Source organism: Sitodiplosis mosellana, unplaced genomic scaffold (genome assembly GCF_009176505.1).
Source record: "Sitodiplosis mosellana isolate CC-2019 unplaced genomic scaffold, AAFC_SMos_1.0 Smas_scaffold_6226, whole genome shotgun sequence".
In the NCBI taxonomy this organism is placed as follows: domain Eukaryota; kingdom Metazoa; phylum Arthropoda; class Insecta; order Diptera; family Cecidomyiidae; genus Sitodiplosis; species Sitodiplosis mosellana.
This window is the reverse complement of record NW_022601467.1, coordinates 23,764,286-23,787,923: the sequence shown is the minus strand read 5'-3', so window position 1 is coordinate 23,787,923 and position 23,638 is coordinate 23,764,286. Positions and strand designations below refer to the sequence as shown.

Sequence of the window (23,638 nt, the reverse complement as noted above, 5' to 3'; positions counted from 1 at the left end):
TCCCAGCCTGATGCTACCATAGCAAAAATCAATCCGAACCTATGCATATCTCATGCCGAAACTTTTCAAAATATGGGATATATTATTTTCGAGAAAGCACAATTAGTAAACAAGAAAAAGAAACAGATTTTTTGCCCAAACGTGTTAATAATATTGAAATGCACAATATTGCGAAATACTATTTTAGATATTCTATACCAAAGCATTACGCTGTTGTATTAATTTTAGTATCAGTTTGGTGTTTCACAATGTTATCTGATTTGTTACCAGCAATAAATGGGTAATAAGGTTTTATTACATATTACCCACTTATTACAGTTATCAGTTATATCGCTTCTAAGCGGGTATTCCCCGATTTCGTCATGATTCCCGACTGATTTTTTTCAAATCCCGATTCATTGAAGAAGGTTTTGAGATAAATTTCGCCGATTTTTCAACCAATTTTCTCGATATTTTTAACTTGCCGATTTATACTCCATTTTCCCGCTTTATTTTCGAAAAATTTCCCATTTCAATCAAATAACCTAATTATGATTATTAAAAACAAGATCGTTGTCGAATCAATACATTTATTATTCAATGGAATGCTACTTTGACTTTCCATTTCGATACGTTGGGAATCGTCGAATGCTTTCGTCTATGGTCAATACGAATTTTCTGAATAAACTGAATTATAAATGCTATACAAATCTTTGTCATGAGTAGTTACTTTGTGATAAATTTTCGTTTCCAAATCAAGAAGTGACTGTTCTTTTACTAGGATTTTGAATTTCAGACTCTGATAGTTTAATTAAGAAATAAGAGCGATTGTTTTGTAAACTCGAACATTTGTGAATAAAGATTCAAATGGAGGGATATATTCTCATATTTGGTTTAAATATTTTGTATATTTTGGCAAGAGTGATGCAGAAAGCCTAAATAGAAGCTCACATAAATTTTCAAAATGCGTGCGTAAAATTGACTGTTTTAATTAATGCTGATTACAGTAATAAGCAGTTAGTTTAGAAAAAAACAATAAAGAAACATATTTGGTTGGTCACCTTTGTACCAAAAATCTGCTCTGGTCTTTCGTGACTACTTCGTTGGTGGATTGGTATTTGGGCTGCATTTGATGTTGGATTTTGCAAAAAGACCTTCTCACATATTTCCGGCTTGATATGGTTACAATTCGTTGAAGAATTGATTGCACTAGTAGAATCAAATGAACTAGCAAGGTTGGTGTTATGCGTATCAACATTTCGCATTGAATATTGTTCATTTCTATTTTCAGTGAGCTCCCTATCTGTGTTTTTTTTTAATCTTAGGGTTTGCAGTTCAGGTACGGTAGACGTCATTATTATAGATGATGTAAAATTCATTTTTGGATGCATACAATTATTTTGGTGATCCATGATAGAGTTGTTTTTTATGTAACAGCTCTCATTAGATTTTGTGTTTTCCACATACTGAGTACCAATCATCTGATTAAGTTTCAGTGGACCAGAAACAGTTTGCGACATTAATTTTGTTGGTAATGTTTTATCATTATTTTTCTCTGATTTCAATGTTGTTTCTAAACATTTGTTTGAGCTAAATGACCAGAAATGAGAGAACAATATAAGTAATATGAGATTGCCACGCTTTGATTTTTGATATGTGTATTTCACAAGATTTTAACACATCGGTCAATAAGTCCCGAGCCTAACCACCAAGTGGCAACACTAATGTCAAACCCATATCATTTTCGAAAACTACAACCTTTTTTAGGAATCCAGTCAAAATTTGAGCCAAATCCGACCATCAGTTTGCTAGTTACAGCTATACGAGAGAAAGACTCCCGAAAATGCTTCAATTTTGCCGTTAAAACGGTATAACTTTCTTCTGATGCATTGTATTCAAGTATATTCATGTGGAGAGTTCAGAGAATGACCAGACCTAAAAAATACAATGGTTAGTGAAGCAGTTTGAAACCAATTTCGTTCAATTATATCACCATATAAACAGTTCTTTGACCTGGATGAAACTCGCATTTGAACAACATAGTTTTCTTCGCCAAATTTGCTATGTTTTATCAAGATTTGACATTCGGATAGGTCTAAAATGATGCATAAGTGACTTTTCATGTTGTTTTATATCTTTCCCACTGGTTCGCGAATATTTTTCTATACCTAAATCCACTAATAATGCCCGAACTCATATTTTGCGACCTTGGTCGCTACAAACCGTTTTTGGCGATTTCTACCCGCAATTTATAGATCGAATCTATTCAAATGAACTCAAAATACATTAATTCTAATATATAAAGGCAAAACCCTATTCAAATTTTACTTATACAGCTCCAAACGGGCTTCGAATCCCCAAAAAACTGTTCTATCTACTCCATATCCAAAAACGCGGCAAGGCTTTTTCGATTGAGTATTTCATATGCATATATCCATGCAAAGTTGTAACTATAGCTTGAGTTAGTTGCCCTATGGCCTTAGCAAATCTATGAACTATCACATTTGAGAATTCCGATATCACTTAACGGATTTTGGCAATGATTTCTTCCAAAACCACATATTTTGAACAATTTGGAGGCTTATCGACAAAATCGCTCTTATGGCTATGCATAAATTCAATTCTTCCATATCTAATGATTGATTTCGAAAGCCTAAGGATGCCATAAACTAATCATAGTATGGGTTTGGTACTCCTGCTCGTTTTTCTTCTGGAATACATGTGTCAAATCGAGAGGAGAAATGCAGTTTTTCCATGATTTTGGAAAATTGGAAAATTGCTTCATTTAAAGTGCTGTAATTAGCGAACTGATGGTCGGATTTGGCTCAAATTTTGACTGGATTCCTAAAAAAGGTTGTAGTTTTCGAAAATGATATGGGTTTGACATTAGTGTTGCCACTTGGTGGTTAGGCTCGGGACTTATTGACCGATGTGTTAGTTGTAGTTACCTTATATTCATAGAATTTCTCGAACTCTTTATGTTTGTATCATGTGAAATCGTAGAAGGCAGGTTTGTGAATATTGGCATCTGAATATTAGATTTTGAATTAGGATTCTTTCGATTTTGCGTGAAAATACTATTAAATTTATTGAATGTTTTTGCCGCAAATTTGTTTTCTGTATTTCGCTTATTTAGGGATGACGTCTCATGAAACGGAATCTCATTTTGTATTTTGAGCAGTTCGTTATTCATGTTTATTTTATTTTCACTATTTAAAACAGCTTTCGATTTATTCGATTGACCAGAAACTGTGCCTATGTTGTTTGTGTTATTGATACTACAGTTGGTTATTAGTTTGATATTAGCAGTCATGTTCCCCGGCGCAGTATTGAAAATTGATGAACTAGACGAGCTTTTCATTAAATTTGTTGGAGTGAAACTATCTTGTTGTCCTTCGTGAGCTCGACTGAAAACATATGTGTTTGACGTACTTCTGCAAATTGGTTGACACAATGTTGGAATGTTGTTTTTTCTTGGTGATTTCATTTTCATTCTCTGTATGTATGTTGAGGGCATACTAGCCTGTGAAACACTTTTTTCTAATGGATTTATCATTCCCATTGGAACATAAGACTGTTGCACCGATTGTGGTTTATGAATTTGTGTTGATCTATTCGATGTCAATTTTGGGGGAGCATCTAACTGCAAGAAACTGTTGCAATTGATTTTCGTACTGGTATCTGTTTCCAACGGTCGGTCTGGCTCATTGTTACATATCAAATTATATAGTTCCTCTCGGGATACATTCTGCTGAATTCTCTGACCCAGCTGGGATAACGACATATTTTTTTGTAGTTTATATCCGTTTGATGGGGTTACATTATTATTATCGGATTTGAAGTTCTCTAATTTATTTGCCATGATTTTATTGTAATTCCATCCCATCTTCTGTTGATTGGACTTCGCTAAATTTTCTGACCAAAATTCGTTGAGTCCCTTTTTTGAGTTACTACGTTGTAGACTCGTACTTGATGCGCTCTTTGGCAATGTATTTTGAAATTTAAACGTTTCATTGAAATCGAGTTTCGTTTGCGATGATACTTGCGGTAGCTTGCTTGATATTATCTGGTTGGGGCAAGCTTTAGTTTTAATCGAATTCATCGAATCAATTGGAGTGACGCCAGTATGGCCGCGGTTGCTTATCATGTTGTGATTGACAACCGAACTTGACGAACTGCGGATTATTTTATTTTTAGCATTATTGCCGCTTTGTACGGAAAGGGACTGATGTGGTTTGACCAATGCCGTGGCTATGCTATGACATGAATTTGATTTCGGCAAAAAATTCGATTTCAATGACGAGTTTATGCATAGCAAACGATCATAAATGTCTTCACATTTTTGTTGTTCATTGCTGATCTTCTTATTAAGTTCATTGTAGTCGGGCAAACTCTTTAAATAATTGTTCATGTAATCAATATCGTCATTGTACATTTCGCCAACCGATACATTTTTTCTTGACGTCAAATCAATTAAATCACTACCCGAAGATGATTCGCTATCATACTTGTTGTATCGGTTACACCCGGAATTGTGTATGGTTTGCGCCAACGATGTGCCAGGAGCAACAATTTGCAAATTTTTGACATTAGCTGTAGAAATATTGGTTCGTTTTTCCGCTGCTGTCCACAACGATGAATTGTTCTTTTTTTTCGGTGATTTAGCATATTTTGAAGACAATAAGTTTTCTGAAAATGGATTTCCGCTCGAGAATGCTTGAAGAGATGCAGATTTTGATAATGGAATGGAACTTTTTGCATCCAACAAACATTCATTGACATTTTTATATGACGTGCCAGTCCTGTCGGGCTGCTTTGTGATCATTGTTGAGTGTTCTACGTAACATGTTGGCTGTGTCATGTTTGGTTTGGATTTAGAAACACATTTATGTGTTGTGGGTTGTATGCTTTTTTCGTTTTCACAAAACATGGGAAAATCATACGTAGAAATGCGATTCTGCAAACGGAAAAAACATCACAGCGTACGAATATTTGGTCAATAAACGTTCATCTTATTTATTACATGAATGGCATTAAACTAACAATTATGTGTGTGGATTATTGAAAGCAGGCTGAGTGAGTATTACAATCAGTAAGAATGAGAAGGAAAAATGATATTGTACATATGGATATTTTAACCTGGTTAATGGGTGCCGCGGAGAGTGAAGGCAAGCTTTTGAGCTTTAGGTCACAGTCTGCAGCTAGACGGTGTGCTCGAGGGACGCGTCTAATAATAATAATTTTATCGCCTTCAATTTTATGAATTTCAAGTGGAGGTCTTTGTGTTTTTAGTAAGTTAACGGTTGATGATGGTGGTGGTGGTGGCTGTTGTAGCGGTGGCTTTGCCAATGCTAGGGTTTTTTTTAAATCGGCTTCTGTTTTCTTCGTTACGTCATTTGTAGATTTCGATTTTGCGATTAAGTTTTGGTTATTCGAAGCAATTCGAGTTTTTTTAGATTTGAGAATAGTGACACCAGCGTTAGTAGTTGCTGAAGTAAGTTTTTTGGGAGGCGGACTCTTTTCATGTGTAGTTGGCTTTGGTGGTTCAAGAAGCTTTTTTTCAACCTGCAATTATGCATGGATGAAACTTCTCAAATCTGTTTTATTTATATGCAATTTTTGTTTTGAATAAATTTTAGTCGGAATTGAAAAGTTTCAATACACATAAATGTTCAATATAAAATACCTTGCGTAAGACAACATTCATCATCGGATTATCATTTTTTTTCACTGAGACTGTACATTTCGGAGGTGTTACACGACGTAGGCTAACCCCATAATGTCGAATATCTTGGGCCGATTGGGACTTATTTATTTGATGCATCTTATTTGGCTGTGAACCTTCTGACATGTCAGTTATAGCATTTTGTTTACTTTTCCCGTTTACGTCGCAATATTTTCTCGGTTGTGTTATCAAATCGGTGTACAGTCCAGCATCCGATAAGTCAGGGACACGCACTGGGTAAATTGTTGAATCATTTTGATGTTGTGAATCCATTGGAGTATTTTTAACTGGCACCAATTGTGGACTGTTATTCAAACAGATCGGCGATCGACAACAAAATAGAGCGTTACGCGGTGCACAACTATCAGCAATTGCTTCAAACTCAGTAGACGTAGACATCATTCACAAACAAAACTATGTAGGAAAAGTCTAGATAAACTATGGCAATGCTATTTCATTAATTTACAAAACCAACACTATCACCGTTTTGTAGCACTCTTTACTGTCATTTAACAGTTAAACATTGTAACAGAACATCTATGAAAATGTCACGATCCAACAAAATTCTAGCAATGGACAAGTAAAAAGTAAAAAGACACTGTGCAAATATTTCTATCCTCACAAATTATTGAATGACATTTAGAAAACTGATCGATCTTAACGTACGGCCGACAAAGCAACAACTAATTGAATAAAATATGGTGATGAAGGATATATCGAATTTGAATGAAGCAATTTTGTTCGACTAGTAATGTAGTATTCGGTAGCCATCGTCATTTACGTTCAATGTAGAACAATGTAGAAACAATTTCGTACCTTCTCAACCATTTTAACTATGAAAGAATTTTCTTCGTATTGATATTCAGATAGCAGTAAATTGCATACAACAGCATTCACAAATACACTGATTAATTTGCATAAATAGACACGAAAAATGTCTTCTAACTCAAATGTTAGTGAGTTGGAATAATATGAGGCATCGGGTCACACATAATATCCTAATTTAGTTGTTCCCATAAATAAAAAACTTTAAAATTAATTTTGAAATTTAGAGAAAAAAATTGAATACTATTATCACGTAGATTTCAACTGTTCATTTTTCATTTCCCTTAGAAATTAGAGAACTTATCCCTGTTTTTCCATTGTTGTGATTTTCACTTGAAGACCATTTAAGAATACTAATTTTTGATCACTTGACTCATCGAAATATTCCTCAAACAACATTATACAAAATGAAAAACTGTAAATGATGAATATGACGATTCACATTCACTTTACTCTAGATACTCACAAAAATATTCACAAAACATAAGAAAACGTTTTCAAAGTTTCAAACAGTTTGTGTATTTTCAGTAATATATAGACAAAAATACCTAACATATACTTTTCCTTTTTTCGTGATAATATTATTGAAACAATACCAGTTTTCTGATATATTTGAAGAGTGAATGGAAATTCAACTATATTTTTATTTTCGGAGTACGATGCTAAAAGTTGGCAGTGCTGTAAACTGTCAGCAGTCCCGACGATTAAATGAATGAAACACATACGGTTTCACAAATAGAACAGAAACGAACACCAACGAGTGCGAGAAATTCGTTTTTCTACCAACGGTAAAGGAAAAACATCCACACTAAAATAATCTTGGCATGTTGTTCATAAACTGAGTTTTCGGAAGCGAAAGATAAATACAATGAAAACGTTGATCAGCGTATATATACTACAGAAATTTATTCATTTATTGGGTACATCGTTGACTTTGCATTTTGTGGAAACATAAAAATTGCAAGTAAAGTCAAAGGAAAAAGTCGATTTAAAAATGTATGTTGAGCAATATATCAAAACTACAAATTCAGACCTACTTTCAGAATTTTCCCAACTCATATGTGTTCGATTCCTTTGTGGGATTAGATTGAGTGCGTAAGATTAAATACATATATGCATAAACAAAATGTTCTTGTGTATAATACATGTAATACAAGCAGAAAAATACATACAAATGGTGTGGAAAATAGCACATATCAACATCGTACATATGATTTATATTTTATAGATCAGAAAGAGTCTAAGAACATTTTTTTGCATTTGGCCGAGAAGAGGATAACTAAATGTGACTTATATTTCATGATAATTTGTATTTAATAGAACCAATGCGATACAAGTATATCATTTTGGCATCATTAATAAGAGAACTTTTTAAAATCGGTTCGCTTTTCCAAACAAGATTTCATACGAGTATTATGTCTTGAAATATTTAATACGCGTTTAAATATAGTCAAAATGAATTTTCAGCACGAGGTTTCAGAGGATTCTCTTGTCAATTTTTTGCAAATTTAAACCACGCCACAATTCCAGTGAATTATTGTCGTTACAATAATTTTTTTGCCACGTTTCATTGAATCAGTGAATTAGCCAGGGTCCTTTCATCACTCGTGTCTATAATTGTCAGCTGTAATATTCCAAATGAATTGACACAAATGCAAGAGGGAAAATTGTCAGAAAAAATTACCAGCATTTTGCAATACGGTGTAGTCTATATTTCACAGCTGGGTCTTTAAGCCAACTCGGAGTCGGAGAAGTAAAAAATTCAGCACACTAGAAACCATTTTTTATCAGTTTTGATCAAAAAGAGTGCGAAAAGTTTCTATCGTATTATAATATGGGCGTGATGTACCGGTAGTTGACAACAAAACAAAATTCTACAATTGCCTTGATATCATAATATTAATTCGACTTGCTCCAAAGAAAATTTTCTTGTTTTAATTTGTTCAAATTGATCTTGTAGGATGACGTAATATATGTTTTGAACATTCAATGTATTTAAAAATAAAAATAAAGTGTTTTTTTACCTTAACAGGACTCCGGTCTTTAGCCACACGATCACGATGTCGTCTTCGTGAGGTGCTGTTTGTCCGCTCTTCTCTATCTTCTCTGTGGCGTCGATGTCCATGGCGTGAAGTTGTTGGACTCCTTCTGTGATGTGAGCGCTTTGACCGGTCCGATTGTTTCCTGCGCGATGATATTTCGTAACTGTAAAAATAAAAATAAATTAACTCTCTTGTGCATAATTTTTCCCAGGGCTGGGAGTACTAGTACTTGGTTGATTTTTGGCTATAGATAATTGAAAAAATATTCATAATCCTGGATTCCTCATAAATCAGAGAAAAATTGTTAATTTTTTGTCACATTTTTGTTTTTGTGCACATTCTTGTTTATATGCCTTATTAAAAGCCTCTTGAAGCAAAGTGATCCGACGTATGGTTTACGTTATACAGACGTTCAAATGTTGCCCGTCTAAAAGCGGTTGCATGCACTAGAGGGTTAAATATAAAAAAATCATGTTGAGAATTGGTGCGGAGTCAACTTAAAGTTTCGCTGTATGTAGTGAGGATCTTTAGTATTTCCACCCGCCGAAAAAACAAATGCCCATAACATGAAACGATGAGAAGAAAAAATAGGTGATATATGAATATCAATCGTGAGCACCAACTAAGCACTAATTATCTGTACTTTTGGGGTTGCATTTTTCCATCCCTAGAAAAAAAACCAGAGACAAGTCCATTTCGCTGGCACCAATTGAGCACTAAATATTGGCATTGTTAGTTTTCGATTTGAATGTCCCCTGTCAAATATGTTTTTTTCATCCCATAACCCCCAAAATTCACAAAAAACATCACCTAAAAATCGACTCATTTTTACCCAATGGAAATAATCTTGTCAGGTATCGCTATAGTGCCCGATTTGTGTTTCATTTTAGTAAACGTCAACAACTACACAGATTTTACGTTGTTCCCCACACAGAAATACACAAACACCAATGCAGTGTCCGCATACATTATATCTTTCGGCATCTGTCGCTCTCTGTATCATCTATAGTGATGCGTAATACAGAAGATAAATGATAGTGCAATATGATCGATTTTCTCATTCGCAATTTAATGTGCGTGCGTAATACGCTATTACCGATGCTTGAGTGAAGCCAATACGTATTGAAATGAATAGTTATTTATTTGTATTGCCATTGCTCACAGTGATGCTCACTGCTGACGGTCGTGTGAAAAAGGCAACAAGTCATATTGTAGCATCTAACAATTTTCGTACGACGCACCAACACAAATAATTCAGAAAAATGAAACGCAATATTTCATACAGACACCGTATCGGTGTTTACATGTTTTGAGCGTGTTGCTTTGTGTGTGCGAGTGTAAAATATTTGAATTCTTATAATTGAGAACCAAAACCTAACGGTATGTTGTTGACAAATATACATTCGCAATAGCGGCGATGCGATAGCATTCGGCCACAATACACATCGGTCGCAACTGTAGGAAGACTGGGGATTCTTCTCTATATGTGTTGTATAGAGTCTGATTTGTTGTTATTGACATGCGGCGCCTCTTTTGGGATAATTCTTTATTCCGACCTCTCACGTAAAGCACCAATTCTAAAATTAGCGGCACTAATTAGCACCAATGAAGCACTGAATATCTGGAAATTTTTAAGGCATTCTAACGGGGATGTCGGGCTGGGGAGTTTTGGCCTCCCAAAAAATCCCTTTTGTTCCAATTTTTGACCTCCAAAAAACGCGAATCCGGCGTTTTTTCACTTTTGCGTTTGTATGTGAACAAAAATTATGAGTCACTTGTAAAGAAATTTGCAGAATAACATAACAGATCTACGATAAATATTTTTTTGATATATGGTGTTGGCTGGTGTGAGATATCACTAGTGATTCGATTCGCCTCAACTTTCTACACAAAAAATATGCCAACAAATTTGTAATGTTAGAATGTATAGAAAAGTCAGTATTGGAAAGAAAATTTGCTATGTTTGAAAGTGTAGAACTGGAATGAATCGTGTAGAAAAGTTTTTGAAAATCTAAAATTTGATTTTTGAAAGAAAAAAAAAATAAAACTATGGCTTTCATTTATCCACAAGCGTGCAATCATTTTGCCTTCCGTTTATTCGTGTGTTTTTTAGGAGTTGTCAACGCAAGAATAGCACATTGCCTAAAGTACTACGTGACAGGAGTCACAACGAGTGACGTGCGCGTAGTTTTGATGCCGCCACTAGTACAGACCGCATCAGTGCCAACCTTCGGGGCCGAGCGTCCGAACATTTTTTCCGATTTTTGACCGGACGAGCACGTCAAGTACTTGAACATTAGTTTATGTCCGTGTCCGTTGACACCTCTAAAAGTGGACAAGATATGATTTTTTCGAATTGATATGTTCAAGGCAACATCTCTTTATGGTTAGTTTTTTTTATGGAAATTTTGCTGAAGACAGAAAGTAAAAAAATGTATACGGGGCGAGTTATGTTCGAAAAACTTAACAATGTACCCGTTTTTTGGATACTTTGCCCCATAGCTCCAACCAAATGTGATTTTTTTGCATAGTTTGTCCATAAAATGTGATTATTGAATCCTTATCTACGACTTTGCTTAAGGCAGCAAGATAATGTCATCAATATTGTATGAGTTATTGGTCAGAAACTGAAGAAATCAACTCTGAAAAATCCCCTGTATCATACAAACGGCCTAGGTCGATAAAATGAAAATCCCCACTAAATTATCAAAAACCCCTGGATGGATTTTGTGTTGGAAACATATGTGTTGGATACTTATATTCTGTATTTGCGCAATTTTTAAAATCGGAAGAAGAATCATCACATTTTTTCCCTTGAAATTAATTTGAATTATATGGCACAAATGTGAAATGCAAAAAGTAAATATACTCCACTTTTCACCACACACAAGGATGAGGTGATATTGTAAATGACGCATGACGAAATCACTACTAGAATTAAGTCAATGTGTTGTTACATGTAACGAATAGTGTCAAATCACAACAACATTGAAATCAAAATCGACAGCGAAACCCGTTCTTTGCTATAAATTTTCAATTACAAGTTATATGATGTTATAACTTTCTAACGTCTTAAATCTAGTTGAAAAACGCATTTAAGAGCTTTATTATTCGTCAAAATTGGTCCACATTAAACCGAGATATTCTAACTTAAAGTGAAAGCTTACGTTTGCTGTAAATGGGGTTCAAATTGACCCCAAATTGAAATGCCCATATTATCGCTAAAATCTTATTTTATCCCATTAAATCAACAATATTCCAAAAATTTGAAGTTTTATCTTCATTTTGAGCTATATTTTGTCCAGATACGACAAGTAGTTTCATTGTTTTGATCACTACAAAATGACACCTACATCAGAGCTTCTGAAGGTTGATCGTCCAGAAGGGTGTTATTTCAAATCCCAATTTTTTTTTGGGGGGTAATTTTGGAATCGAGTATGGGTAATTTCAAAGGTGAAGAGCTAAAAAAAATGGTCATCACTTTTAAAAATCGATTCTATCTCAAATTATAGTCAAATTTGAAATAAAACTTGACTTGGCACCCAGAAAGGAATACGAATTTTGTACTGCAAATGCGTTAAAATAACGCAATGCATACTCGTCAGCAACTGATATCAGCAGCTGACGTTAGTTAGTGCTGCTGACATCAGCCCAAAACACGCTCTGAGAAAAACGAACTCAAATATTTGAAAATTTTCGTGTCGAGACGATACAACTGATCGTTGCACATTCGTATGTAACAAACGGCAGGATAATTTTCAAATGGTATGATTTCGAAAGTGAATGTTATGTTAGTTTTCCCAAATTAGAATTAGAAAAATAAAATATTGACTGTTTTTGAATGTTTGCTATGGATGTCATTTTCAGAGCGTAAAGTTTGACAGATACCATTGCTGACGTTAGAAGGGTGTGTTCATTGTCGGTATTGAACAATGAAATGTACTAAACACGTGATTGTGAAATTATGAGTTGTGTGAAAAAATTCACTTTTTATCGAAAATGTAGGAATTTATGTCCAAAAAGAGACAAAAGAATGATTTGCCATTTATTATTTTGTATTAGTGTTTTTTTTTCAGATAATATTCGGCTTCTTTTAAAACAAAGTTCCAACACTTGAAATTTGTCGTGCCGGGCAAACTTGATGATTACAATTTTTTCACTCTTATGTTTTAGGCATTTTGCATGCAAAATAACTCGACTCTCGAAATAACTGTGATTTTCTTTTCTAAATTATGAATGAAAAAGTGATTTTGTATAAAATTGTATAAACAATAAATAAAATCTTCATCAGAACCGTGCGAGAAGATGTTAGTATCACCAACCAGATGGCGACACAGAAAACATTCAATTTAGTACATCTGTCAAAAAGCACGAAAAGGCTTAAGGTACTTTCGATTTGTGGACCCATACAGGGTCTCCAGAACTAGACCCTGCGGAGAAAATTTGGTTTTCTGAGTTTTTACCCAAACCCAACATCCATGCGAAATACCATGGACAATTTTGGCGTACAATTTAAAGGGCTAGCATATCCGCTAGGTATCGTTTCAGTCGGATGATATTGAACCAAAAAAAAAGTTCCCAGTGCTTTCAGCGGTTCAAACCGAACCGTTATGAATCTGACTTTTTTCAATACAAAATAATCCACAAATATTTTATAATAAAAAAAGGTAGAATAAAGTTGTAAATTCAATTTGCCAACACACAGTTTATAAAAAATATTTTATTTGCATCAATAAAACTTAGGAAAACTACAATTATTTCACTGCAAACGATTTCCACTTGAAATTTGAAACAACAACACACTTGTCACTTTCCAATATGGCGAATGGAGTGTTGTAACGGATTTTCGTTAGATGTCGCTGTTAGTTGCGAAGTTTCAAACTCCAAATGGGAATCGTTTGCAGTGGAATAATTGTTGTTTTTCTAAGTTTACTGATGCAAATAATTTTTTGCATCTTCAACTTGTTGCATGTTGAAACTTCAACTTGTTGCATAAATTCGCTGCTTTTTCATCATAAATTTTGATATTAAAAACATTTTGAATCAATTTTTGATTAAAACAAAAATCACGCTTCATCACCTTGTTATAAAATTTACCACGAGCTGGAGCTCTTGGTAAAAATCCAAGGGGTAAAAAAATGTAAAAATTATTTTAATCGAAAACTGATTCGAAATGTCATTATTATCATTATTTTTGACGAGAAAGCGGAGAATTTAAGCAAAAAATTGAAGTTTCTGTGCAAATATTGTATTTTTGGATCATACATTATTTGTTACCTCTCGGATTTTTACCCATCGGGAGTTTTTTTTTCAAATATCTTGGTGTGAAAAAATATTTGAAATACTTTTAACATTATTAATAGCCGGAATGGAGTTTAGCATCAATTTCCTATGTGATAGGTATAAATTTTATCGAAAAATTTGGTCTTCTGACGAAAATCCATTTTACCCCTCGGATTAAATTTATCCCGAACAACATAAATTGGCCGTATGTGTTGCGAAATTGAATTTACAATTTTATTTTACCTTTTTTTTATTCGAAGATGTTTTTTTAATGAAAAAAGTCAGATTCATAACGGATTTGTTCACGGCGATAGTAGCGATTCAAGCGGCATATGACCGCTACTAAAGCGGCCTTTTAAATTTTATGCCAAATTTCATAGTTCGATTGTGAAACATCTTTCAGCCGATTCTGAAAACCTTATGTGAATTTCGGCTGATTTCATGTGAAATGGTCGTTCTATCTTCTAAAGTATTCATATCAAGTAGTAGTAATTTATGTTTACATTTGGAAAGCTCAAGTTGTCTTTCTTTTGCCCATTTGAATTTTCTCGAAACAGATGATAGGAATTGCTCTTGTATTGGCCCTATTCACTTCATTTCTGAAAGCATATTCCTGGGGGCTTCACGCGAATTCCAAGAACACTATGAAAAAATAAAAATAATAGTGAATCAAACCTTCAACTGAAAATTTGAATAACTTTTGAATGATTTTGATGGATTACGGAACATTTTTTCACTTTTACAGCTATCACAATCTGTACAAAATCACTAATATGCACGTCAATACCAAATATCTATGTATATTCAACAGACTGTAATATCTATAAAAGTAAAAATGTTCCAATTATTCACCGTGATTCACCAAAATCTTCCAAAAGTCATTTGAATCACAATCATTTTTATTTTTCCATTGGTATACACGTTAATTTTGAAATATCTATGTATATTTAGTAACATTTATTTGTCGTTTACGATGAATATTGTTAAATATACATAGATATTTCAGATTGACATGCATACTAGTGAATTTGTAAGTTAATACTTGATACGTGTGGATATGAAAGATGAAAAAATGATTTTTCCCCCTAGGCGTATTGAAAAATTTGAAAAACTGAAGTTATAATTATTCTTTTATTATCCAGGAGTCATTAAACTCTTTTGAGTCCAGGCTAATAGTAACATTGCTTTAGTTGATATGTACTCACTATTCAATTCGAATTTTGAATGGAAGGTTGCGATCGAGTATCACAACTAAATCTCTAGTCAACTAATAATTGATCAACTTTCTCTATTATTGAGCCATTTAATGAGTAGCTGAAAGTAACTGGCGACTCCCAGCTATAGCGTATTGGTTAGCATGCTAGCGTTGTAAGCGTGGGGACACGGGTTCGAATCGCATGTGTGCCGAAAATCTTAAAATATCATTGGTTCTATCAATGACATTGTGAATTGATAGATTACGGCTCATGTAAAGGCCCGTGGGGTGCTTCGGCAGGCACTTTAAGCTGTGGGATCCCGTGCACTCAATACAGAAGATGATATGTTCGAGTGCACGTAAAAATGGGGTGTTTACTCGCTAGGTTGGTGTACATGATAAATTAATATCCGATACATCTACCGCAAATAAACAATGTTCGGTTAGTAACCGACGGTTACTGATGAATATATCGGTATATCAGAAATTGAAAAATTCCTCCATTTGAAAAAACCGAAATAAAGGATGGTCGCTTGGCTCTGTTGGATAAAAAGTGGTTGAATGGTCTCAAACAACAGTCACAACCGGACTTAGCAACTGGTTGATTGGGATTGTATATCGGGACCACCCACTTCCAAAAATGGAGCCAGGTATGATAAGTCCGAAAAACTGAAAACAGTCTCTGGGTACATTTGTGCAAAAGGTCACAGACCTACGCATGGCTTCTGAATTAAGAAATAAAGCCGCCCTTCCAATCCATCCATCCAACTGGCGACTTATTTTTGAAGAATGTTATCGATTTTCATTTTTTGACATTTATCTTCAAGACGATTTTCCGTGGTTTTCACGCGAAAATTTTCACGGCCGCTATTAGACCATTTGCAAGTTTGAATTCATTTTCCAATGGGTTATTTATTTGCCCTTCATCTTGGAAAAAAAGATTCGAAGTTTTGCGGATTAGTTTTCACTCGCCACTCGGGCTCACTATCGTCGGCTTTGATATCGATTCAGATTACCATCAGATATTCAAGCTATCCTACCATCGCAACAGGCGGACTCGGCACTGATGGTGCCATCTGGATTTCCTCTATACAGTGTACTGAACATAGAACATGTATAATAAAAATTAAGAGACAAACGCAGTCGCGGATTACGCTAGTTGCGATGGTATAATCCCGATTGATTAGCAGTCAATATCCCTTTAAGTCAACAATATGCGCTATAAATGGAAAATATTCAGCAATGCATGCTCTAACGGCATCTATACGGTTTAGTTTGGAAGTATAAAAAATGCAGAAATGTCTGTAAGAAATGATATTTCAAACGTTATTCATGATTCAAGTCAGTGAACTTCCGATAGGGACAAAAGCAACTCTGAAAGGTTTTGGAATTGCTGAATATATTACCATTGCACTTCATAGCGTTGCTTTAAGTGCTTTAGTACCAATGAATGAATTTTATTCTGTCTTTCTCACTAATAATGTTATAGGGGTTATATAAACCGGGTTGATACTAACCTTCCTACAGATTTCCTAACACTCTCTGCAGGTTCAACTTTTCTACGTTTTTCCAATCTATATCCTGAGGACCTGGATTGAGACCTAGACTCTCTATGTCGTCTTCTAGAACGTGGCATCTGTAAAAGAAATATAAAAAATATATTCTCTACGTTCTTATCTTTATCACGTTATACATCATAAGATTTTATTTTGAAGAGATATTTTTTATTCTAAGATTATTTGCAATTGTTGATCAAATCGTATAGGAATTGGAAACAATTTGAAGGATAAACTCAATAATAGACATAGAAGTAACAAAATGATTACACATCGATAGTACAAAAGTTTTTATTAAACAGAGAACATGTTTTGGTGCTTTTGGAAGTGAAGGAAAAAGTCAGGAAAATTTCCCTTAAAAAAGCTAACTTTACTTTGTGCATTAGAATATTGTATTGGAATGCAAACATATTTTATCCATTTTCATTAATATTTAAAGCCTTTTTTCATTGGCCTAAAAAATTCGGATACGGTGAATAGAAAAGTATTGGATATTTTTTAAAATAAAGTAAGAACTCTTCAGTGGTATTGGGAATATAAAATTGCCTTTTCCATGAAGCTAGAATAATCAGGTGGTAACAACTTTAAAGTCGGTCATGTACATTTTTGATACCAACCACTAAAATTTTCCTTAAAGGTGGCAAAGGGACAAAATTTGTTCGTCCGTCCGTCCTTTTAATGATTTGGGACAAACGGACATCTTGTCCTGATGTCCCATTGCCAAAAAGGACAAACGGACATTTGTCCTGATGTCCCATTTCAAATTAGGACAAACGGACATCTTGTCCTAATGTCCCATTGTCAAAAAGGACAAACGGACATTTATCCTAATGTCCTATTTCAAATTAGGACAAACGGACGGACAAATTTTTTAGGACGGACGAAAAAATTGTCTTAATAGGACACTTTTGGGACGGACGAAGACAAATTTTGTCCGTCCCAATGGTTGAAAAAATTCATTTTGAAGATTGAAGAAATTTTCTTTTGTTTCAAAATGTTGTAAAAAGATTTTTATTGTAAATGAAAAAAAACACTCACAATTCATTAGTCCCAACTACATTCAATTAAGTGCCAAAATCAGGTGTTAAATGATTTGAACAGTTTTTCTGTGTCTTGGTGGAAAAAAATTTGAGTTTTGCTTGTTAGCAGCGTTAATGTAAAAACGGTTTAACGTTTGAAAAGTGATTTGTTCAATACCATTTTTATTCCATTACCATAAAAAAAAGTTGGTGAAATTCAAATAAAACATTTTTCCTTCAATTTTCTCTTTCTATTTATACCTTCTAATTTTGAATTTTAATTTAATCTCTTCTATCATATTTGAAACCGTTAACTGAACACTGATTTGAAAAAGTAGTGGTACAAAATAAATGATTTAAACAGTTTTTCTGTCTTGGTAAAAAAAATTGAACTGAACTAAATACAACTTTACTAAATATTTTCATGTACATGAAGAGACAACACTTTTGCGGGAATTCAATCATAAATAATATTTCAGAAAAAATGGAACATTTTTTTTGCATTTGCATCAATATAACAATTTTCGAAACGAAAAAAAAAAATTCTTCAATTTTCAAAATGAATTTTTTTCAACCATTGGGAGGAACAAAATTTGTGTTCGTCCGTCCTAAAAAATTTATCGGTCCGTTTGTCCTAATTTGAAATAGGACATTTGGACAACTGTCCGTTTGTCCTTTTGGAAATGGGACATCAGGACAAGATGTCCGTTTGTCCTAATTTGAAATTGGATATGCATCAAAAATTCTAACTCTGGTTTTTTCTTCAAGCTCGAATCTGCTGAAATACTTCGAATAGACTCAGTTTGCATTCATTTCAGATGATTTGTTGAAATTATTCAGAATTTTTGGTAGTTTTTGAGGTTAATTTGAACACTTTGACGGAAAATGGTCGCAGTTGCCTAGCTTTAGGGGCTTGTATGATTCGTAAATAAATGAATTTTGGACACAAAATAATGGCTTTGGATCAGTATTGAAATTCTACACATATGATTTCTGAGTTTGACATTGAATTTCAACAATTGAGATCTTTTTTAAGCAGTTTTTGCATGATTCGTTCTATATTGTCATCATTGAGAGTGTTAACCCATCCAATTCCAGAAAAAATGACTTTTGGTTGAAACAAGTTTGTGAGTGACTGTATATATACGAAACAGTATATTGTACACCAAATTATGAAGTTCATACTATGAACGATACCCAAAATAGCAAACAGAAATTTTCTAACAAGAAAGTTACTCGTTTTGAGAAATTTTTTATTTTAATTATTTTATTTCCTCCTAAGAAAAGGGCGCCCTGTCAATTTTGCACCAGGGCGCAAAGAGCGCACGGCAGGTTCTGCGACTAAGTCTGCAGTTTTTGCCGATTATTCATATTTTGAAGGTTCTGAAGGTCTCCGAAGAATGGGAAAATAGTAATAATATGGAAAATAAGCAACTATTTTCCGCACTTGATTTATATTCAATGTTTTTACTATATCACGGCTGTGCAAAAATACATTCATTCCTTATGTGTGAGTGTATTCACAACTGTTTTAATTTGAAAGATTAATGGAAATAGAATGTGTCTCTTATCGGAATGCTATATCTATTGCTATATAGTTGACGGATTTATTTAATTTTATCACATACAGATTGCAATATGCGTGGTAATTATTACATTTCTTATTTGTGTATGGTCACAACAAAAGTATGTATGCTAATATGCAGCACAAAACGTAAAACGTAAATACTATGATATCGGCCATATTGAATTCAAACACATGCAAACAATTTACATTGGTTATTGAAAACTATATTTTACACATGTTCTCCTTTGCTTTGCGGTGGTTTATTGAATTTCTACTCAATTTTCATTACAATTATGGCTGACATAAAATTTTAAATAACATTAAATTTACAAGAAAGATGCGTACCTCAATAGCTGGATTTGCGCTCAATGTGCTGTAACAGAAATTCGTGACGATTGTTGCAAGTCGCTTCCAAGTTCTAAATACAGACCCGTGAATGCTTATAAACATCGATCTTTTAATAAACAGATAGACATACGTCGAGATTGTCGTCTATTTTATTGAAAAGTTTCACCTTTCGATTATTCTTTCGATGTCTATCTAGGTTTGTATTGTTCACTATATTCACGTTCTATTGATTGATATTTTTCTACTATTCCTTATAGAAAAAATTTTTTTTTGGATTTTTCAACGTTTCAAAGATGTAAACAAAATAAAACCAACTCTATCGAGTTGCACTGAATGGATTTTTTTAAACTGTATAAAATGACACAGATTACTTGGAAATAGAAATTGTAAACGAAAACAAAAGAACTGAAAGGAAAGCAAAAGGGCCAACTCAGCTAGAGGAAAGCTTCACTTGATCCTATGAAATAATTTTATGTAGATTTTAATAATCGAAATTCTAGTTTAAAATTTATTGTTCAATTTCTACAACATTTAGCTTTTTGTTAGGAAATAGCTACTTTTTGTGAATAGACGCACAAATCGAACAGAAACACATATAACAATGGCGGATACTTCAGTTTCGAATGCCAAAATGGTATAGATTGGGTAGCGTTCACTAATCGAATAAACCGGTTTGGCATTCTAGATTTATAAAAACTTCAACATTGAACACAAAATTGTGTGTTTCGAAATATTTTCTGCAAAATTCGAATATTCCATTGACATGTGAAATGAAGATGTTAATGAGAAGAAAGTAAACGCGAAAATATTTACATGAATATTTACATTTGTCTAAATTCTAGAGGAGCGAAATGTCAAATAGTTCTAAAATGTATACGATTCTTACCATTGATGTGCATGTGCTCGCGGTATGTCAACAATGCTATCAATTGGATTGTTCTAAGAGTCTTTATTTTCAATATTAATTTTACTCTTATATTGATATGATTGCATCGAAACTTTTTCGAAAAATGACACTCACTTATTTGGTGCCTAAATGCAAAAGCATTTCAATAGTGAATAATTGCAATAAATACACAAATTGTACTGGTGTTTTTAATTTTGAATATTCTATACTATGTACGGACAAGGCGAAAAATGTATCGCATTTTTTTTTCGATTACTCATCAGACCAGAAACGTTTCTACACAAATATTGATCGTAAAAACTTAAATTACAAGTTTGAGAAAAGTAGAGAACTGATAACAGAAAAAAGAATGCGAATGCGTGAGCGCAAGGAGATTTTAGTGCAAGGGATTCGTGATAAAAAGTCGAAAGTCCAAGAGAAGGTCCGAGAAATGGGGGAGATTGTAGAGAGGGAGAAGTTACGGGAAAATATACTAACAATCCCAAATTTTTTATGTGTGACTCGTAGTTGTTTAGCTCCATACATTGGATATGTTATTGTTCAAGAACACTATCAATTGGCAATCGGTCTTCTCCTTTTTGCTGGTTTAACGGATTTGGTGAGCCAATAAAAGTCTCTAATCAAAAATTATTTGATTTACAACTCCTTGTTCTATCTTAATTACTTTTACAGTTGGATGGTTTTATTGCACGAAATTGGGTTTCGCAGGCCAGCAAACTTGGATCATTTTTGGATCCAATGGCAGATAAATTACTCGTAGGCTCTTTAGTTATATCTCTCTCTTGCTGCAGCTTATTCCCTGCATGGCTATGTGGATTGATCATCTTCCGTGATTTATTTTTAATTATTGCCGGCTTTGTCATTCGATATATAAGTTTGCCATCACCGGTAAATACAATATAAAACTACTGAGTAATTAGTAATCGACTTTTCAATATTTATTGAAATATTATTATAACTTTAGAGAACACTTACACGATACTTTGATGCAACACACGTAACAGCCAAATTGAAACCAACTTTGATCAGTAAAGTTAATACAGCAGTTCAATTGACCACGATTGCCGCTAGTTTGGCAGCTCCAGTTTATGGACTACTGGGTATAATCAATTGAATAATAAATGAATAGCCATATTATTAATTTTTTTTTTCAATCTTCATCTCTATATAGATCATTCAACTCTGGTCTGCATGTGGTATTTTACTGGTGTTACAACTGCAGCAGCTGCTACAAGCTATATCTTTTCTAAGGACACATACCAACTAATAAGAAAACGCGAAAATATAAAAACATCTTGAAACACTAATTCATTGTATGATTAAAAAAAACGTTGAATTTTTTTTAGTTAATAAAACTATTACATTGAAGAACCTAGATTTATATAGAATTGTTAAGGATCACTAGGTGCCTGCTATGAAATTTGGTACTCTGTACATTTCATAGGATGATTCCTCAGTATGGTATGGGTTATTTTCCACACCGATATAGTCGATTTCCAAATTGAATTCTCCATCCATCCAGTTCAGTCCCACAGCTGTGATGCCAATTCGTGAAACGCGAATATTCGACATATAGCAATGCTTATCTTGTATACATCCTTTAGCAACCAGATAAAATTTGGAGAATGGTATCTAAATTTAAAAAGAAAAAAAGATTTGAATTTTGTATTTCAACAAATGAACCAAACATACACATACAAACTGAAAATCTAACTTACTTTTGTTAACTGCCAATGTGGACCACCTCGTGTGTATAAGATATAACTATATGTATCATGCCATGTTACATCAAATATACCATCTGAGTGCAAATTCAATGAGTACGGTCGACCATCACCCCGAATTCTCAATACTAGTGCATTATATGGGCTCCAATCATAATATGAATCGCGTTGAAATGATTTCTGAATGACAGAAAGTGATTATTATAAAATCATAAATAAATACACAACCAAAAATTATACTTTCACACGAAGACTTGTTATATTACAATAACCAGCTCTTGATATTTTTCCCTGTTTTGGAACTGTTGAATCTAAGATGCCACTGAATGAACCGTAACCAGACTGATTAATCTTCAATGAACAATGACTGTATCCCTCATTATGGTCACTATCACTTGTTACAACGAATTTGTCTATGTCTTCCTGTTTCCCAAATTCGAAGACCGTATCGATCTCGCCTATGAGAATCCAAGCAAAAATTATCAAATCAAATACGAAATGCCTTCACATAATTTTTGGGGTGCATTTGACCAAAGTTCCAACCATTTCTTTCCATCACAAATTAAAATTCAAGTGTAATATATACTTACCAGAGGGTCATAAAACACAAATGCCCTGTATACGCGAAAGCCCACGTAATGGTTGGAACTATGATCTTGATCTTATTACTACAAAAATGTGACAATCTAATGAAAAAAGCTCTAAAATGATACAAACCAGGCGGACAAATCATCAAAGGATCTGCACGTAATGTGTCTTTTATTTCTTCTATCCACAATTTAAGTTCGTTTTTAAATTGCTTCAAGCCGTATTTGATGTGCTCTAGATCAGGTTCTTCTTTCTGTGTTTTATAACCATCTTTTCTGTCAGGAACAAAACCAATAAAATTTCGCCTAATGTATGGATGAATACATGGTATACGCGCAGCCTTCTGTTTTAAGAGTACATTGTGACTCTTGTGATATGGTGATAATATCGAAAAATTTCTCGGGCATATTTGATTCGTATTGACAAAATCTTTTATTATGTGACTCTTCCTAAGGAAATTCTGGAACATGTTTTTACTTCTTGGGCTGACACAAAATTATTCTACAGATTAATTCACACTCAAACTCCGAACTAAAGGTGGCAAACGGACGGACAGAGGACGAACATTTCGTGTCCGTACGTCCTTTTATTAATTTGGGACAGACGAACATTTGTCCTAATGTCCCATTTCAACTTAGGACAAACGGACATTTTGTCCTGATGTCCCATTTCAAATTAGGACAAAAGGATATTTTGTCCTGATGTCCCATTGCCAAAAGGGACAAACGGACATTTGTCCTTATGTCCCATTTCAAATTAGGACAAATGGACAAATTTTTAGAATGATGTATAACACTTATGAAGTGATGTAAGTCATTTTAAAAATTTGTCCATTTGTCCTAATTTGAAATGGGACATCGGGACAAATGTCCGTTCGTCC

General features: G+C 33.8%; 3 protein-coding genes across 4 annotated transcripts; 1 reads left to right on the top strand and 2 right to left on the bottom strand.

Annotated features, from left to right (window-relative positions):
- Window positions 1–552: 552 nt before the first annotated feature.
- On the bottom strand, window positions 553–19,677 carry LOC129578499 (protein PF3D7_1417600-like). Its single transcript, XM_055467192.1, has 7 exons — window positions 19,537–19,677; window positions 8,554–8,734; window positions 8,214–8,299; window positions 5,666–8,153; window positions 5,119–5,544; window positions 2,928–4,936; window positions 553–1,569 (listed from the first exon to the last, which is right to left on the bottom strand). Exons 4-7 carry the CDS (start codon window positions 6,104–6,106, stop codon window positions 1,002–1,004), a joined length of 3,444 nt encoding a protein of 1,147 aa, XP_055323167.1. The 5' UTR covers window positions 6,107–8,153; window positions 8,214–8,299; window positions 8,554–8,734; window positions 19,537–19,677; the 3' UTR covers window positions 553–1,001.
- LOC129578505 (probable cardiolipin synthase (CMP-forming)) lies at window positions 19,444–21,823 on the top strand. 2 transcript variants are annotated; one of them, XM_055467206.1, is made up of 6 exons: window positions 19,658–19,735; window positions 19,797–20,447; window positions 20,954–21,044; window positions 21,119–21,334; window positions 21,411–21,546; window positions 21,618–21,823. In XM_055467206.1, exons 2-6 carry the CDS (start codon window positions 20,353–20,355, stop codon window positions 21,743–21,745), a joined length of 666 nt encoding a protein of 221 aa, XP_055323181.1. In that variant the 5' UTR covers window positions 19,658–19,735; window positions 19,797–20,352; the 3' UTR covers window positions 21,746–21,823. The 2 variants fall into 2 exon arrangements, with proteins under 2 accessions (XP_055323180.1, XP_055323181.1); XM_055467205.1 differs by having other exon boundaries at window positions 19,444–21,044.
- LOC129578504 (complex I intermediate-associated protein 30, mitochondrial-like) lies at window positions 21,734–23,602 on the bottom strand. Its single transcript, XM_055467204.1, has 4 exons — window positions 22,888–23,602; window positions 22,411–22,628; window positions 22,165–22,350; window positions 21,734–22,078 (listed from the first exon to the last, which is right to left on the bottom strand). The coding sequence occupies exons 1-4, from the start codon at window positions 23,225–23,227 to the stop codon at window positions 21,848–21,850; spliced, it is 975 nt and encodes a 324-aa protein (XP_055323179.1). The 5' UTR covers window positions 23,228–23,602; the 3' UTR covers window positions 21,734–21,847.
- Between the last annotated feature and the right edge of the window lie 36 nt (window positions 23,603–23,638).

Excerpts from the sequence above, each read along its gene's own strand:
- LOC129578499 (XM_055467192.1), bottom strand. The coding sequence starts at position 6,106 with ATGATGTCTACGTCTACTGAGTTTGAAGCAATTGCTGATAGTTGTGCA. Across the intron at positions 5,545-5,665 it reads TGAATGTTGTCTTACGCAAG|GTTGAAAAAAAGCTTCTTGA; the intron begins GTATTTTATATT and ends GCATAATTGCAG. Across the intron at positions 1,570-2,927 it reads AGAAATTCTATGAATATAAG|CTCAAACAAATGTTTAGAAA; the intron begins GTAACTACAACT and ends CTGGTCATTTAG.
- LOC129578505 (XM_055467205.1), top strand. The coding sequence starts at position 20,523 with ATGATTGCATCGAAACTTTTTCGAAAAATGACACTCACTTATTTGGTG. Across the intron at positions 21,045-21,118 it reads TTGCTGGTTTAACGGATTTG|TTGGATGGTTTTATTGCACG; the intron begins GTGAGCCAATAA and ends TTACTTTTACAG. Across the intron at positions 21,547-21,617 it reads TCCAGTTTATGGACTACTGG|ATCATTCAACTCTGGTCTGC; the intron begins GTATAATCAATT and ends ATCTCTATATAG.
- LOC129578504 (XM_055467204.1), bottom strand. The coding sequence starts at position 23,227 with ATGTTCCAGAATTTCCTTAGGAAGAGTCACATAATAAAAGATTTTGTC. Across the intron at positions 22,629-22,887 it reads TTTGATGATTTGTCCGCCTG|GCGAGATCGATACGGTCTTC; the intron begins GTTTGTATCATT and ends GGATTCTCATAG. Across the intron at positions 22,079-22,164 it reads CACATTGGCAGTTAACAAAA|ATACCATTCTCCAAATTTTA; the intron begins GTAAGTTAGATT and ends TTTTAAATTTAG.